This window comes from Rhinoraja longicauda, chromosome 1, assembly GCF_053455715.1.
Source record: "Rhinoraja longicauda isolate Sanriku21f chromosome 1, sRhiLon1.1, whole genome shotgun sequence".
In the NCBI taxonomy this organism is placed as follows: domain Eukaryota; kingdom Metazoa; phylum Chordata; class Chondrichthyes; order Rajiformes; family Arhynchobatidae; genus Rhinoraja; species Rhinoraja longicauda.
The window spans coordinates 2817030-2835104 of NC_135953.1; the positions used below are offsets into that span (position 1 = coordinate 2817030).

The 18075-nt window shown below is 51.0% G+C and overlaps 1 protein-coding gene across 1 annotated transcript; it reads left to right on the forward strand.

The window, feature by feature from the left end:
- The first annotated feature begins 3445 nt into the window (after nucleotides 1–3445).
- tex261 (testis expressed 261) lies at nucleotides 3446–18075 on the forward strand. The gene is made up of 5 exons (XM_078408615.1): nucleotides 3446–3521; nucleotides 7845–7998; nucleotides 11119–11186; nucleotides 14900–15002; nucleotides 17543–18075. Exons 1-5 carry the CDS (start codon nucleotides 3513–3515, stop codon nucleotides 17656–17658), a joined length of 450 nt encoding a protein of 149 aa, XP_078264741.1. The 5' UTR covers nucleotides 3446–3512; the 3' UTR covers nucleotides 17659–18075.

An 18075-nucleotide genomic window follows, 5' to 3' on the forward strand; every position in this document is an offset into this window, starting at 1 on the left:
GGGGGGGAGAGAGGGGGGGGAGAGAGAAAGGGGGAGGGGAGGGGGAGGGGGAGAGAGAGAGGGGGGAGAGAGAGAGGGGGGGAGAGAGAGAGGGAGAGAGAGAGAGGGGGGGAGAGAGGGGGGGGAGAGAGAAAGGGGGAGGGGAAGAGAGAGGGGGGGAGATGAGAGAGAGAGAGGGGGGGGACAGAGAGGGAGAGAGAGAGATGGGGGGGAGAGAGAGAGAGAGGGGGGAAGTGGTCAAGATTATGTACCCCCCTCTCCCAGAGAGGAGAGAGAAAAGGGGGATACTCTCCCCCCTCCTCATAATTAGAGCACATGGTATTGGGGGTAGGGTACTGACATGGATAGAAAGTTGGTTGACAGACAGAAAGCAAAGAGTGGGGATAAATGGGTCCCTTTCAGAATGGCAGGCAGTGACTAGTGGGGTACCGCAAGGTTCGGTGCTGGGACCGCAGCTATTTACAATATACATCAATGACTTGGATGAAGGGATTAAAAAGTACCATTAGCAAATTTGCAGATGATACAAAGCTGGGTGGCAGTGTGAACTGTGAGGAAGATGCTATGAGGTTGCAGGGTGACCTTGGACAGGTTGTGTGAGTGGCCGGATGCATGGCAGATGCAGTTTAATGTGGATAAGTGTGAGGTTATGCACTTTGGTGGTAAGAATAGGAAGGCAGATTATTATTTGAATGGTGTCAAGTTAGGAAAAGGGGACGTACAACGAGATCTGGGTGTCCTAGTGCATCAGACACTGAAAGGAAGCATGCAGGTACAGCAGGCAGTGAAGAAAGCCAATGGAATGTTGGCCTTCATAACAAGAGGAGTTGAGTATAGGAGCAAAGAGGTCCTTCTGCAGTTGTACAGGGCCCTAGTGAGACCGCACCTGGAGTACTGTGTGCAGTTTTGGTCTCCAAATTTGAGGAAGGATATTCTTGCTATTGAGGGCGTGCAGCGTAGGTTTACTAGGTTAATTCCCGGAATGGCGGGACTGTCGTATGTTGAAAGACTGGAGTGACTAGGCTTGTATACACTGGAATTTAGAAGGATGAGAGGAGATCTTATTGAAACGTATAAGATTATGAAGGGGTTGGACACGTTAGAGGCAGGAAACATGTTCCCAATGTTGGGGGAGTCCAGAACAAGGGGCCACAGTTTAAGAATAAGGGGTAGGCCATTTAGAACGGAGATGAGGAAAAACTTTTTCAGTCAGAGAGTTGTAAATCTGTGGAATTCTCTGCCACAGACGGCAGTGGATGGATTTAAGAGAGAGCTAGATAGAGCTCTTAAGGATAGCGGAGTCAGGGGGTATGGGGAGAAGGCAGGAACGGGTTACTGATTGTGGATGATCAGCCATGATCACAATGAATGACGGTGCTGGCTTGAAGGGATGAATGGCCTCCTCCTGCATCTATTGTTTCTATGAGAGACAGTTGGACAGAAAATTGGCTTCATGGAAGGAAGCAGAGGCCGCTGGCCATATAGAATAGGAACGAAATTAGGCCATTCGGCCCATCAAGTCTACTCTGCCATTCAATAATGGCTGATCTATCTCTCCCTCCTAACCCCATAACCCTATGGTGGAAGGTTGCTTCTCAGACTGGAGGCCTGTGACTAGTGGTGTGCCTCAGGGTTCAGTGCTGGGCCCGTTACTGTTTGTCATCTGCATCAATGATTTGGATGAGAACACACAGGGCAAGATTAGCAAGTTTGCTGATGATACAAAAGTGAGTGGTTTTGCAGATAGTGAAGATGGTTGTGAACGATTGCAGCAGGATCTGGATCGATTGGCCAGGTGGGCAGAGGAATGGTTGATGGAATTTAATACAGAGACGTGTGAGGTGATGCATTTTGGGACATCTAACAAGGCAGGACCTACACAGTGAATCAGGAGGGGAATAGATCGGGTAGATGCACAGAGTCTCTTGCCCAGAGTAGGGGAATCAAGGACCAGAGGACATAGGTTCAAGGTGACGGGGAAAAGATTTAATAGGAATCTGAGGGGTAACTTTTTTACACAGAGGGTGGTGGGTGTATGGAACGAGCTGCCAGAGGAGGCTGGGACTATCCCAACGTTTAAGAAACAGTCGGACAGGTACATGGATAGGGCAGGTTTGGAGGGATATGGCAGGTGGGACTTGTGTAGCCGGGATACGTTGGCCGGTGTGGGCAAGTTGGGCTGAAGGGCCTGTTTCCTCGCTCAATCACTAAACTAAACTAAAAATATCCGCTGACTTGTCCTCCACAGCCTTCTGTGGCAAAGAATCCCACAGATTCACCACCGTCTGACTAAAGAAATTCAGGTTGGGCAGGCTGGGACATTATTCCTTAGAGCGCAGGAGGATGAGGGGTGATCTTATAGAGGTGTATAAAATCATGAGGGGAATAGATCGGGTGAATATTCAGTGTCTCTTGCGGAGTAGGGGAATCGAGAACTAGAGGACATAGGCTGAAGGTGAGAGGAGAAAGATTTAACAGGAACCTGAGGGATAACCTTTTAATACAGAGGGTGTTGGGTGTATGGAATGAGCTGCCAGAGGAGGTAGTTGAGGCAGAGACTGTAACAACATTTAATGGGCGAAGGAATGGGTGACGTTTCGGGTCGAGACCCTTCTTCGAGAAGGCACGAAAATGGGATTAGGAGGCAGAGATCAGCCATGATTGAATGGCAGAGTGGACTCGATGGGCCGAATGGCCTAATTCTACTCCTATAACTTGTGAACTTAACTCAAGTTTGAGAAGTCAAGTCAGTTCAGTCTGAAGAAGGTTCTCGACCCGAAACGTCACCCATTCCTTCTCTCCAGAGATGCTGCCCGACCCGCTGAGTTACTTCAGCATTTTGTGTCTACTGCCACTTATCATTTAATATAGACACAGAGTGCTGGAGTAACTCAGCGGGTCAGGCAGCATCTGTGGAGAACATGGATAGGTGACGTTTCACAGAGTGCTGGAGTAACTCAGCGGGTCAGGCAGCATCTGTGGAGAACATGGATAGGTGACGTTTCCGGTCAAGACCATTCTTCAGACTCGCCACGGAACAGGAACGTGTATGGACAGACTTTCACCGCATCTCAGTACATACGATGGCAAAGACCCAGTGACCCTTGTGTGCTGACACAGACAAGCAAAACGATTAGGGGGGGGAGATAGGGAGGGGGGGGAGAGGTGGGTGGGGGGGGGAGAGGTGGGTGGGGGGGGGGGAAGAGAGGGAGAGGGGAGAGGGTGGGGGGGAAAGAACCTTGTGTACTGACACAGACAAGCAAAAAGATAAGACGGGGCATTCTGGTCGTTAGAAGGATTGGCATAAACCAGCTTCTGCACTTCTGTTTATTACACTGTGTAACCTGTGTTCTCCCACCATCCTCTCCCCCTCTCTCTTTCCCTCCCCCCCCCCCTCTCTCCCCCCTCTCTCCCCCCCCTACCCCGGTGTGGGTCGTGCAGCGGCCGGTCTGTACTACCTGGCGGAGTTGATTGAGGAGTACACTGTCATCACCAGTCGCATCATCAAGTACATGATATGGGTGAGTGTGTGGGCGCGGGGCTGGTGACAGGGTGGGGGGGTGGGGTTAGGGTGGGGGGGGTGGGGTTAGGATGGGGGGGTGGGGTCAGGGTGGGGGGGGGTTGGGGACAGGATGGGGGGTGGGGACAGGGTAGGGGGGGCTGGGGAGGGTAGCATTAAGGACAATCCCAAGAGATTTTAAAAACACCTAAGGGGGAAAAGGGAGACTAGAGGGAGTGGGGCCCCTCGGGACACCTCTGTGTGGAGCCACAGGAGCTGGGTGGGGTTCTCAATGGGTATTTCTCTGTAGACAATAGGTGCAGGAGGAGGCCATTCGGGCCCTTTGAGCCAGCACCGCCATTCAATGTGATCATGGCTGATCATTCTCAATCAGTACCCCGTTCCTGCCTTCTCCCCATACCCCCTGACTCCGCTATCCTTAAGAGCTCTATCTAGCTCTCTCTTGAATGCATTCAGAGAATTGGCCTCCACTGCCTTCTGAGGCAGAGAATTCCACAGATTCACAACTCTCTGACTGAAAAAGTTTTTCCTCATCTCAGTTCTAAATGGCCTACCCCTTATTCTTAAACTGTGGCCCCTTGTTCTGGACTCCCCCAACATTGGGAACATCTTTCCTGCCTCTAGTTTTCTTATTGCCACGTGTGCCGAGGAAAAGTCAAAAAATATTTTGTTTGCGTACTAGTTTAATTTAGTTTAGTTCCAAGCTGGAAAGGGGGCAGAGAAGATTTACGAGGATGTTGCCAGGACTAGAGGGTGTGAGCTACAGGGAGAGGTTGAGCAGGCTGGGTCTCTATTCCTTGGAGCGCAGGAGGATGAGGGGAGATCTTATAGAGGTGTACAAAATCATGAGAGGAATAGATCGGGTAGATGCACAGAGTCTCTTGCCCAGAGTAGGAGAATCGAGGACCAGAGGACATATATTTAAGGTGAGGGGGGAAAGATTTAATAGGAACCTGAGGGGTAACTTTTTCACACAGAGGGTGGTGGGTGTGTGGAACGAGCTGCCAGAGGAGGTGGTTGAGGCACTCTGTATTTACCAATGGAGGGGGCAGTCAATGGAAGTGTGTTGAGAGCAGTCGGTGTTACGGTTGCTGAAAGTGCCGTCGTGTTTGAAGGTGGCCAAATCTCCAGGGCCTGATCAGATATATCCCAGGACATTGTGGGAGACGAGAGTGGACATTGCAGGAGCCCTGGTTGAAATTCACAAGCCGTCCTTAAATACAGGAGAGGTGCCGGAATACTGGAGAGTGGTGGCAAGTGTTGTGCCTCGATTCAACAAGGGCTGCAGGGAAAATGCTGGTCGTCACGGTGGCGCAGCGGTAGAGTTGCCGCCTTACAGCGAATGCAGCGCCGGAGACTCGGCTTCGATCCTGACTACGGGCGCCATCTGTACGGAGTTTGTGCGTTCTCCCCGTGACCTGCGTGGGTTTTCTCCGAGATCTTCGGTTTCCTCCCACACTCCAAAGACGTGCAGGATTGTAGGTTAATTGGCTGGGCAAATGTAAAAATTGTCCCTAGTGTGTGTAGGATAGTGTTAATGTGCGGGGATCGCTGGGCGGCACGGACCCGGTGGGTTGAAGGGCCTGTTTCTGCACTGTATCTCTAAATCTAAAAATCTAAACTAAAGGCCGGTGAGCTTAACATCTGTAGTTATTCACAAAATGCTGGAGTAACTCAGCAGGTCAGGCAGCATCTCAGGAGAGAAGGAATGGGTGACGTTTGGTCACCCTCGACCTGAAACGTCACCCATTCCTTCTCTCCTGAGATGCTGCCTGACCTGCTGAGTTACTCCAGCATTTTGTGAATAAATACCTTCGATTTGTACCAGCATCTGCAGTTATTTTCTTTAACATCTGTAGTTGGTAAGTTACTGGAGAGTATTCTGGGGGATAGGATATACAGGCATTTGGATGGGCAAGGGGTGATTATGGACAGTCAGCATGGTTTTGTACGTGGGAAGTCGTGTCTCACAAATCTGATTGAGGTTTTTGAAGGTGTGACCAAAAAGGTCGATGAGGACAGAGCTGTAGATGTTGTACATGAACTTCAGTAAGGCGTTAGACAAGGTCCCGGAATGGCGGGACTGTCATATGTTGAAAGACTGGAGCGACTAGGCTTGTATACACTGGAATTTAGAAGGATGAGAGGAGATCTTATCAAAAGTATAAGATTATTAAGGGGTTGGACACGTTAGAGGCAGGAAACATGTTCCCAATGTTGGGGGAGTCCAGAACCAGGGGCCACAGTTTAAGAATAAGGGGTAGGCCATTTAGAACAGAGATGAGGAAAAACTTTTTCAGTCAGAGAGTTGTGAATCTGTGGAATTCTCTGCCTCAGAAGGCAGTGGAGGCCAATTCTCTGAATGCATTCAAGAGAGAGCTGGATAGAGCTCTTAAGGATAGCGGAGTCAGGGGGTATGGGGAGAAGGCAGGAAAGGGGTACTGATTGAGAATGATCAGCCATGATCACATTGAATGGCGGTGCTGGCTCGAAGGGCTGAACGGCCTCCTCCTGCACCTATTGTCTATTGTTCCGCATGGTAGGCTGCTCTGGAAGGTTAGATCGCATGGGATCCAAGGAGAGATCGCTGAATGGATAGCAAACTGGCTCCATGGAAGGAAGCAGAGGATGATGGTGGAAGGTTGCCTCTCAGACTGGAGGCCTGTGACTAGTGGTGTGCCTCAGGGTTCAGTGCTGGGCCCCGTTACTGTTTGTCATCTACATCAATGATTTGGATGAGAACAAACGGCAAGATTAGCAAGTTTGCTGATGATACAAAAGTGAGTGGTTTTGCAGATAGTGAAGATGGTTGTGAACGATTGCAGCAGGATCTGGATCGATTGGCCAGGTGGGCAGAGGAATGGTTGATGGAATTTAATACAGAGACGTGTGAGGTGTTGCATTTTGGGACGTTTAACAAGGGCAGGACCAACACAGTGAATGGTGGGCCTCTGGGTAGTGTTGTAGAGCAGAGGGATCTAGGAGTACAGGTGCATGGTTCCTTGAAGGTTGAGTCGCAGGTAGATAAGGTGTTTAAAAAGGCTCTTGGCACTTTGGCCTTCATCAGTCAGAGTATTGAGTATAGAAGTCGGGAGGGCATGTTGTAGTTGTATAAGACGCTGGTGACACTGCATTTAGAGAATTGTGTTCAGTACTGGCCACCGTGTTATAGGAAAGATGACATAGCTGGAAAGAGAACAGAGCAGATTTACGAGGATGTTGCCGGGACTGGCAAAGTCCAGCTGCTGGAGTTGGGTATTAGGAAGGGTCGGGTCTGCTGACCCTGACCGGGAGTTCACCGCAGTTCACCGCAGTTTTCTGCCCCTGGTTCTGGACTCCCCCAACACCGTCTTCGAATGGTCTCCTCCTGCACCTATTGTCTATTCTCTCCACATCCACTCTATCCATGCCTTTCACTATTCTGTACGTCTCAATGACAATAGACAATAGGTGCAGGAGTAGGCCGATCGGCCCTTCGAGCCAGCACCGCCATTCAATGTGATCATGGCTGATCATTCTCAATCAGTACCCCGTTCCTACCTTCTCCCCATACCCCCTGACTCCGCTATCCTTAAGAGCTCTATCTAGCTCTCTCTTGAATGCATTCAGAGAATTGGCCTCCACTGCCTTCTGAGGCAGAGAATTCCACAGATTCACAGCTCTCTGACTGAAAAAGGTTTTCCTCATCTCCGTTCTAAATGGCCTACCCCTTATTCTTAAACTGTGGCCCCTTGTTCTGGACTCCCCCAACATTGGGAACATGTTTCCTGCCTCTAACGTGTCCAACCCCTTAATAATCTTATACGTTTCGATAAGATCTCCTCTCATCCTTCTAAATTCCAGCGTATGCAAGCCTAGTCGCTCCAGTCTTTCAACATGAGTTCCCCCATCATCATTCTAAACCATACGTAACAATAATAAATGTAAAGCTAAACATTTAGGGGAGTATGGGGTAACCGAGAGGGAGAGAGGGTTGGGTGTGGGCCGAATGGACTCTGTCGTTGGAAGGGGTGTGTTGACGGGGTGACCGAGAGGGAGAGGGGGCTGGGTGTGGGCCGAATGGACTCTGTCGTTGGAAGGGGTGTGTTGACCGGGTGACTGAGAGGGAGAGGGGGCTGGGTGTGGGCCGAATGGACTGTAGTTGTGAGGGATGTGTTGACGGGGTGACTGAGAGGGAGAGGGGTAGGGTGTGGGCCGAATGGACTCTGTCGTTGGAAGGGGTGTGTTGACCGGGTGACTGAGAGGGAGAGGGGTTGGGTGTGGGCCGAATGGACTCTGTCGTTGGAAGGTGTGTGTTGACGAGGGGTGTTCTCTTGCCTCCCAGTTCTCCACAGGTGTGCTGGTGGGCCTGTACTTCTTCGAGAGCTTCCCCATGTTGATGGTGGGCGTGGGCCTCTTCACAAACCTGGTCTACTTCGGGCTCCTGCAGACTTTCCCCTACATCCTGTTGACGTCTCCTAATTTTATACTGTCGTGCGGTGAGTACCACAGTGTGGTTGTGGGACCACCCGCACCCTCTTACCCAGAGTAGAGCAGGAATCAGGGCGGCACCGTGGCTCAGCGGTAGAGTTGCTGCTCAACAGCACATGCAGCGCCAGAGACCCGGCTTTCATCCTGACTACGGCTGCTGTCTTTTAGTATAGTTTAGTGTAGAGATACAGCGCGGAAACAGGCCCTTACGGCCCACCGGGTCCTCGCCGACCAACGATCCCCGCACACTAACACTATCCTACACCCACGAGGGACAATTTCTACATTTATACCAAGCCAATTAGCCTACAAACCTGCACGTGCAGTAACTAGTGGGGTACCGCAAGGCTCGGTGCTGGGACCGCAGCTATTTACAATATACATTAATGACTTAGATGAAGGGATTAAAAGTACCATTAGCAAGTTTGCGGATGACACAAAGCTGGGTGGTAGTGTGAACTGTGAGGAAGGTGCTATGAGGTTGCAGGGTGACTTGGACAGGTTGTGTGAGTGGGCGGATGCAGTTTAATGTGGATAAGTGTGAGGTTATCCACTTTGTTGGTAAGATTAGGAAGGCAGAGTATTATCTGAATGGTGTCAAGTTAGGAACAGGGGACGTACAACGAGATCTGGGTGTCCTAGTGCATCAGTCACTGAAAGGAAGCATGCAGGTACAGCAGGCAGTGAAGAAAGCCAATGGAATGTTGGCCTTCATAACAAGAGGAGTTGAGTATAGGAGCAAAGAAGTCCTTCGGCAGTTGTACAGGGCCCTAGTGAGACTGCACCTGGAGTACTGTGAAGGATATTCTTGCTATTGAGGGCGTGCAGCGTAGGTTTACTAGGTTAATTCCCGGAATGGCGGGACTGTCATATGTTGAAAGACTGGAGCGACTGGGCTTGTATACACTGGAATTTAGAAGGATGAGACGGGATCGTATCGAAACATATAAGATTATTAAGGGATTGGACACGTTAGAGGCAGGAAACATGTTCCCAATGTTGGGGGAGACCAGAACAAGGGGCCACAGTTTAAGAATAAGGGGTAGGCCATTTAGAACGGAGATGAGGAAAAACTTTTTCACTCAGAGAGTTGTAAATCTGTGGAATTCTCTGCCTCAGAAGGCAGTGGAGGCCAATTCTCTGGATGTTTTCAAGAGAGAGCTAGATAGAGCTCTTAAGGATAGCGGAGTCAGGGGGTATGGGGAGAAGGCAGGAACGGGGTACTGATTGTGAATGATCAGCCATGATCACATTGAATGGTGGTGCTGGCTCGAAGGCCCGAATGGCCTCCTCCTGCACCTATTGTCTTGGAGTGTGGGAGGAAACCGAAGATCTCGGAGAAAACCCACGCAGGTCACGGGGAGAACGTATAAACTCCGTACAGACAGCACCCGTAGTCAGGATGGAACCCGGGTCTCAGGCGCTGTGAGGCAGCAACTCTACCGCTGCTCCACCGTGCCGACCCAGAGTTTGGAGTTTGTACGTTCTCCCCGTCACCTGCGTGTGTTTTCTCCGAAATGTTCGGTTTCCTCCCACACTCCAAAGACGTATTGTAGGTTAATCGGCTTGGTATAAGTGCAAATTGTCCCTAGTGTGTGAAGGATGGCATTAATGTGCGGGGATCGCTGGTCGGTGTGGACTCAGTGGGCCAAAGGGCCTTTTTCCGCGCTGTATCTCTAAACTAAACTGCAGATGCTGGGTTAAACCGAAGACAGGCACAGAGTGCTGGAGTAACTCAGCGGGACAGGCAGCATCTGTGGAGAACATGGATAGGTGACGTTTCACAGAGTGCTGGAGTAACTCAGCGGGTCAGGCAGCATCTGTGGAGAACATGAATAGGTGAGGATGTAACTAGGAAAATTGACAGGGGAGAGCCGGTGGATGTGGTGTACCTCGACTTTCAGAAAGTCTTCGACAAGGTCCCACATAGGAGATTAGTGGGCAAAATTAGTGAGACTGCACCTAGAGTTTTGTTCTCCAAAACTGTGCAGTTTTGGTCTCCAAATTTGAGGAAGGATATTCTTGCTATTGAGGGCGTGCAGCGTAGGTTTACTAGGTTAATTCCTGGAATGGCGGGACTGTCGTATGTTGAAAGACTGGAGCAACTAGCCTTGTATACACTGGAATTTAGAAGGATGAGAGGGGATCTTATCGAAACATATAAGATTATTAAGGGGTTGGACACGTTAGAGGCAGGAAACGTTCCCAATGTTGGGGGAGTCCAGAACCAGGGGCCACAGTTTAAGAATAAGGGGTAGGCCATTAAGAACTGAGATGAGGAAAAACTTTTTCAGTCAGAGAGTTGTGAATCTGTGGAATTCTCTGCCTCAGAAGGCAGTGGAGGCCAGTTCTATGAATGCATTCAAGAGAGAGCTAGATAGAGCTCTTAAGGATAGCGGAGTCATGGGGTATGGGGAGAAGGCAGGAACGGGGTACTGATTGAGAATGAGAATGATCAGCTATGCTCACATTGAATGGTGGCGCTGGCTCGAAGGGCCGAATGGCCTCCTCCTGCACCTATTGTCTATTGTGACGTTTCACGTAGTGCTGGAGTAACTCAGCGGGTCAGGCAGCATCTGTGGAGAACATGGATAGGTGACGTTTCACAGAGTGCTGGAGTAACTCAGCGGGTCAGGCAGCATCTGTGGAGAACATGGATAGGTGACGTTTCATTGAGTGCTGGAGTAACTCAGTGGGTCAGGCAGCATCTCTGGAGAACATGGATAGGTGACGTTTCATTGAGTGCTGGAGTAACTCAGATGCTGGTGTAAACCGAGGATAGACACAAAAAGCTGGAGCAACTCAGCAGGGCAGGCGGCGTCTCTGGAGAGAGGGAATAGGTGACGTTTTGGGTCTTGACCTGAAACGTCACCCATTCCTTCTCTCTCTCCAGAGATGCTGCCTGTCCCGCTGAGTTGCTCCAGCTTTTTGTGTCTATCTTCGAGGTAAACTGAAAGCTTTTTTGTGTGGTTTAGTTTTACTGTTAATGTGCTCGTGTGCGGGGATCGCTGGTCAGCACGGACCCGGCGGGCCGAAGGGCCTGTTTCCACGCTGTTTCTCTAAACTATAAACTAAAATGTGTAGGAGGGAGTTTGATCGTGTGTTTGTCTTTCCCCCCCCCCCCACAGTGCTCGTGGTCTACAACCATTACCTGGCATTCCAACACTTTGCAGAAGAGTATTACCCCTTCACTGAGGTAAGGACACTGTCACCCCTCCTCCACTCCACCCCAGCCATCACTGTCAGCTCAGAAGGAATAGGAGCAGAATTAGGCCATTCGGCCCATCAAGTCTACTCCGCCATTCATTCATGGCTGATCTATGGAGAAGGCAGCAAAATGGGACTAGGAGGCAGAGGTCAGCCTTGATTGAATGGCGGAGTGGACTCAATGGGCCTAATCAAAGATACTAGAGGAACCAGATAGACCACTCGACCCTAAAAGCCGTAGTGTGTCACGGCGCCATTTTAGTCGGCAGAAACTGGCAGACACATTTTAAAAGAAAAATAACAAATCTGTGAATTGGTAGATGAGATATATTCTGCATTTTTATGGGATCATCACACATACTGTTCCCCAAAACACTGATAACACCGCGAGAGGCAGAGCGAATGGCGGCGTTAGCTTACTAAGATGGCGGACGTCACGCTCCTTTGCGTACTACACTTCAGTATAGGCGATTTCAACGGAGTGGTTCATCTTGTTCCTCTAGTATCTTTGGGCCGAATGGACTAATTCTGCTCGTATAATTTGTGAACTTGTGAAATCTCTCGCCTCTCACCGTCAGCCTGTGCCCTCTTGTTTTGGAATCCTCAACTCTGGGGAGAATGAGACCGTGACCCTTCACTTTACACACGCCCCTCATCATTAGGTCATAAGTGATAGGAGAAGAATGAGGTCATTCGGCACATCAAGTCTACTCCGCCAGTCGATCATGGCTGATCTATCTATGGTGGAATTCTCTGCCTCAGAAGGCAGTGGAGGCCAATTCTCTTTATGCATTCAAGAGAGAGCTAGATAGAGCTCTTAAGGATAGCGGAGTCAGGGGGTATGGGGAGAAGGCAGGAACGGGGTACTGATTGTGAACGATCAGCCATGATCACGGTGAATGGTGGTGCTGGCTCGAAGGGCCGAATGGCCTCCTGCACCTATTTTGTATGTTTCTATGTTTCCTCAGCTCCTTTCTAAAGGTGGTTCCTTTAATTCTGAGGCCGTGACCTCTAGTCCTAGACTCTCCCACCAGAGAACATTCTCTCCATCCAGTCCATCCGCCCCTTTCATTGCGTTTGAACAAGCCTCCTGTGGCTGTGGAAGAAATTGGCAGCTCCAAATACAATCCATAGAGTGGAACAGCACGGACACAGGCCCTTTGGCCCAACATGACCCCCAATCCTAATCAGTTGGCCAGGTGGGCGGAGGAATGGTTGACGGAATTTAATACAGAGACGTGCGAGGTGTTGCATTTTGGGACGTCTAACAAGGGCAGGACCTACACAGTGAATGGTCGGCCTCTGGGTAGTGTTGTAGAGCAGAGGGATCTAGGAGTACAGGTGCATGGTTCCTTGAAGGTCGAGTAGATAAGGCAGTCAAAAAGGATTTTGGCACTTTGGCCTTCGTAGAAACATGGACTGAAAACACCGATGCGCTATACAGAAAGGGCCAGAGCAGACTTTATCTGCTAAGGAGACTCGGGTCGTTTGGAGTGCAGGGGGCATTCCTAAGGACCTTCTACAACACGGTGGTTGTATCGGCCATTTTCTATGGAGTGGTCTGCTGGAGCAGCAGCATCTCAGCGGCGGAAGGGAAGAGACTCGACAAGCTGGTCAGGAAGGCCAGCTCTATCCTGGGTTGCCCCCTCGACTCAGTGCAGGCGGTGGGAGAGAGGAGGATGATGGCAAAGCTAACATCGCTGCTGGACAACGACTCCCACCCCATGCAGGACAATGTCACTGCACTGAGTAGCTCCTTCAGTGACAGACTCCTTCACCCCATGTGCGTGAAGGAGAGATATAGGAGGTCCTTCCTTCCCGCTGCTGTGAGACTGCACCACCAGCACTGCTCCCAGCAGATGAGTCAACAATAACAGCTAAGAACACACGGAAACTGATGACAATTTATGTATCTTTTATTTATAATGAATGATCTCTTGCTTTCCACTTTGCTGCTGTAACACTGTAAATTTCCCCGGTGTGGAACGAATAAAGGAATATATTATAAACATAGAAAATAGGTGCAGGAGGAGGCCATTTGGCCCTTCGAGCCAGCACCGCCGTTCATTGTGATCATGGCCGATCATCTACAATCAGTAACCCGTGCCTGCCTTCTCCCCATAGCCCCTAGAGCTCTATCTATCTAACTCTCTGTTAAATTCATCCAGTGAATTGGCCTCCACTGCCCTCTGGCAGAGAATTCCACAAATTCACAACTCTCTGGGTGAAAAAGTTTCTTCTCACCTCAGTTTTAAATGGCCTCCCCTTTATTCTTAGACTGTGTGGCCCCTGGTTCTGGACTCCCCCAACATTGGGAACATTTTTCCTGCATCTAGCTTGTCCAGTCCTTTTATAATTTTATACTGGAACGAGCTGCCAGATGAAGCTATAGAAGTGGATACAATGATGGCTTTTAAAAGACATATATAAATGGATGGGAAGGGTTTAGAGGGATGGACAATAAACAAGAGACAATAGGTGCAGGAGGAGGCCATTCAGCCTTCCAGCCATGATATGGGCCAAATGGAGGCAAATGGGACTAGCCTAGTAAGTAAACTTGGCCAACATAGACATGTGGGCCGAGGGGCCTGTTACCGTGCTGCCCTGCTCTGTGACCTGCGGTAATTGAATGCTGGCTCAATGCAATAGACAGTAGGTGCAGGAGGAGGCCATTCGGCCCTTCGAGCCAGCGCCGCCATTCAATGTGATCATGGCTGATCATTCTCAATCAGTACCCTGTTCCTGCCTTCTCCCCATACCCCCTGACTCCGCTATTCTTAAGAGCTTTATCTAGCTCTCTCTTGAATGCATTCAGAGAATTGGCCTCCACTGCCCTCTGAGGCAGAGAACTCCACAGATTCACAACTCTCTGGGTGCAAAGGCTTTTCCTCATCTCCGTTCTAAATGGCCTACCCCTTATTCTTAACGCTAATACGGTTGGCATGGACCGGCTGGGCTGAAGGGCCTGTGTCCGTGCTGCCTGCTCCGTGTCTCGCGTTGTCTGATTGCGGGCGTGGTCGTGGTGGTTACTCAGCGGTCGGTCTCCGTGCTGCCCACTCCGTATCTCGCGTTGTCTGATTGCGGGCGTGGTCGTGGTGGTTACTCAGCGGTCGGTCTCCGTGCTGCCCGCTCCGTATCTCGCGTTGTCTGATTGCGGGCGTGGTCGTGGTGGTTACTCAGCGGTCGGTCTCTGTCCCGCTCCGTGTCTCGCGTTGTCTGATTGTGGGCGTGGTGGAGGCGGTTACTCATCGGTCGTTCTCCGTGCTGCCCGCTCCGTGTCTCGCGTTGTCTGATTGTGGGCGTGGTCGTGGTGGTTACTCAGCGGTCGTTCTCTGTCCCGCTCCGTATCTCGCGTTGTCTGATTGCGGGCGTGGTCGCGGTGGTTACTCAGCGGTCGGTCTCCGTGCTGCCCGCTCCGTATCTCGCGTTGTCTGATTGCGGGCGTGGTCGTGGTGGTTACTCAGCGGTCGTTCTCTGTCCCGCTCTGTGTCTCGCGTTGTCTGATTGTGGGCGTGGTGGTGGCGGTTACTCATCGGTCGTTCTCCGTGCTGCCCGCTCCGTGTCTCGCGTTGTCTGATTGTGGGCGTGGTCGTGGTGGTTACTCAGCGGTCGGTCTCTGTCCCGCTCCGTGTCTCGCGTTGTCTGATTGTGGGCGTGGTCGTGGTGGTTACTCAGCGGTCGGTCTCTGTGTGTCCCACCCAGGTCCTGGCCTACTTCACCCTGTGCCTCTGGATAACTCCTTTCTCTTTCTTCGTCTCGTTATCCGCCGGAGAGAACGTCCTTCCGTCCACGATACAGCACGGGGGTGAGTACTGGCGCTCAACGCAAGCGTGGCAGGGCGCGGTGGGGCAGCGGTAGAGCTGGGCACGGTGGGGCAGCGGTAGAGCTGGGCACGGTGGGGCAGCGGGTAGAGCTGGGCACAGTGGGGCAGCGGGTAGAGCTGGGCACGGTGCGGCAGCGGTAGAGCTGCCGCCTCACAGCGCCGGAGACCCGGGTTCCATCCCAACTATGGGTGCCGTCTACGGAGTTTGTACGTTCTCCCCGTGACCTGCGTGGGTTTTCTCCGAGATCTTCGGTTCTCTCCCACACTCCAAAGACGTACAGGTTTGTCTGGGTGTAAGTGTAAATTGTCCCTAGTGTGTGTAGGATAGTGTTAGTGTGCGGGGATCGCTGGTCGGCACGGACCCGGTGGGCCGAAGGGCCTGTTTCCGCGCTGTATTTCTAAACGAAACTAAATTTTTCACTGTAACTCAATGCACTCGGTACAGTACCTCAATCGGTACAGTGAGGAAACAGGCCACTCGGCCCACCGAGTCCGTGCCGACCAGCGTCACATTGACACTCTCCGACACACACTAGGGACAATTTACACTTATACCAAGCCAATGAACCTACACATCTTTGGAGTGTGGGAGGAAACCGGAGCACTCGGAGAAAACTCACGGGGCGAACGTGCAAACTGCGCACAGACAGCGCCCGTGGTCAGGATGGAACCCGGGTCTCCGGCGCTGTGAGGCAGCAGCTCTACCCGCTGCACCACCGTGACGTAACAATAAACCAAATGAATATTAAATGAAGCAGAGGTGATGCCCAGTTTGAATTAAACTTTATTGTCACATGTGACATGTGACGGTGAAACTCTTAGGTTTGCGTTCCATAAAAACATAGAAAGTAGAAAATAGGTGCAAGAGTAGGCCATTCGGCCCTTCGAGCCTGTACGCACCGCCATTCAATATGATCATGGCTGATCATCCAACTCAGTATCCCGTACGTGCCTTCTCTCCATACCCCCTGATCCCTTTAGCCACAAGGGCAACATCTAAATCCCTCTTAAATATAGCCAATGAACTGGCCTCAACTACCTTCTGTGGCAGAGAATTCCACAGATTCACCACTCTCTGTGTGAAAAAAAACTTTCTCATCTCGGTCCTAAAAGACTTCCCCCTTATCCTTAAACTGTGACCCCTTGTTGTGGACTTCCCCAACATCGGGAACAATCTTCCTGCATCTAGCCTGTCCAACCCCTAAGAATGTTGTAAGTTTCTATAAGATCCAGAGCCGTCTAGCGGATTGATAAGGTCACAAAGTGTTCAGTGTGATCAATCCACAACAGACATTGACCTAGATGGCAATCAATGGCATCTATAGTTTTAGTTTAGAGACACATCGCGGAAACAGGCCCCTTCGGCCCACCGTGTCCGTGCCGCCCAGCGATCCCCGCACACTAACACTATCCCACACACACTAGCGACAATTCTTACATTTACCAAGCCATTTACATTTAAAAGCCTACAAACCCGCACGTCTTTGGAGTGTGGGAGGAAACGGAAGATCTCGGAGAAAACCCTAGACAATAGACAATAGGTGCAGGAGGAGGCCATTCGGCCCTTCGAGCCAGCACCGCCATTCAATGTGATCATGGCAGATCATTCTCAATCAGTACCCCGTTCCTGCCTTCTCCCCATACCCCCTGACTCCGCCATCCTTAAGAGCTCTGAGGCAGAGAATTCCACAGATTCACAACTCTCTGACTGAAAACATTTTTCCTCATCTCAGTTCTAAATGGCCTACCCCTTATTCTTAAACTGTGGCCCCTTGTTCTGGACTCCCCCAACATTGGGAACATGTATCCTGCCTCTAACGTGTCCAACCCCTTAATAATCTTATACGTTTCGATAAGATCCCCTCTCATCCTTCTAAATTCCAGTGTATACAAGCCTAGCCGCTCCAGTCTTTCAACATATGACAGGCCCGCCATTCCGGGAATTAACCTAGTAAATCTACGCTGCACGCCCTCAATAGCAAGAATATCCTTCCTCAAATTTGGAGACCAAAACTGCACACAGTACTCCAGGTGCGGTCTCACTAGGGCCCTGTACAACTGCGGAAGGACCTCTTTGCTCCTATACTCAACTCCTCTTGTTAGTCTGTGGCCCCTGGTTCTGGAATCCCCCAACATTGGGAACATTTTTCCTGCATCTAGCTTGTCCAATCCTTTTACAATTTTATACGTCTCTATAAGATCCCCTCTCATCCTTCTAAACTCCAGTGATTACAAGCCCAGTCTTTCCAACCTTTCCTCGTATGACAGTCCCGCCATTGGGAACATTTTTCCTGCATCTAATTTTATACGTCTCTGTAAGATCCCCTCTAACCCTTCTAAACTCCTTCGCTGGAAGGAGGGACTCGACCTGAAACGTGGCCCGTTGCTTCTCTCCAGAGATGCTGCCCGTCCCGCTGAGTAACTCCAGCGCGTTGTGTCCGTGTCTGGCGTACAGTGGCGTCCGTGTGCCATCCGTTCCCACATGCCGGTGCTAGCAGGGCTGTCCTTTTATGCCCCAACAGACGACGTGGTATCCAACTACTTCACCAAGGGCAAGAGGAGCAAGCGGTCGGGAATCCTGGTCATCTTCACCTTCATCAAAGAGGCCATTCTGCCCAGCCGACAGAAGATATACTGACCCCCCCCCCCCGAGCGTGGGGAGCGACGGGGCTGCCGCAGAGCTGGGGGAAGAGGAGGGGAGGGGGAGGGGAGGGGGCCGAGCGTGGATGAGCAGAGCCCGATGTAAGACCTGGCGAGCTGGGACTTCATTGTGGGATTCCTCCTCCTCATCCTCCTCCTCACGAACAGCTCTCTCTCTCTCGCTCGTTCCCACGGGAAATCCGCGGGGATAATGTCGCGCATTATTTTTGCACAGATTCTTTTTGGGGGGGATTTTGGGAGGACTTTGGACAAAAGTGAGAAAGGAAAGCAGATCTCGCCCTGCTCCACGCTGAAGGCTTCTCGGACTTGCCCGGCAACGCGTTCGCGTTCTTTGTAAAGGGCGAGGCAGTGGATGATCGCTGTGTACTGATGCTCACAGTAAAGATGGCTACCT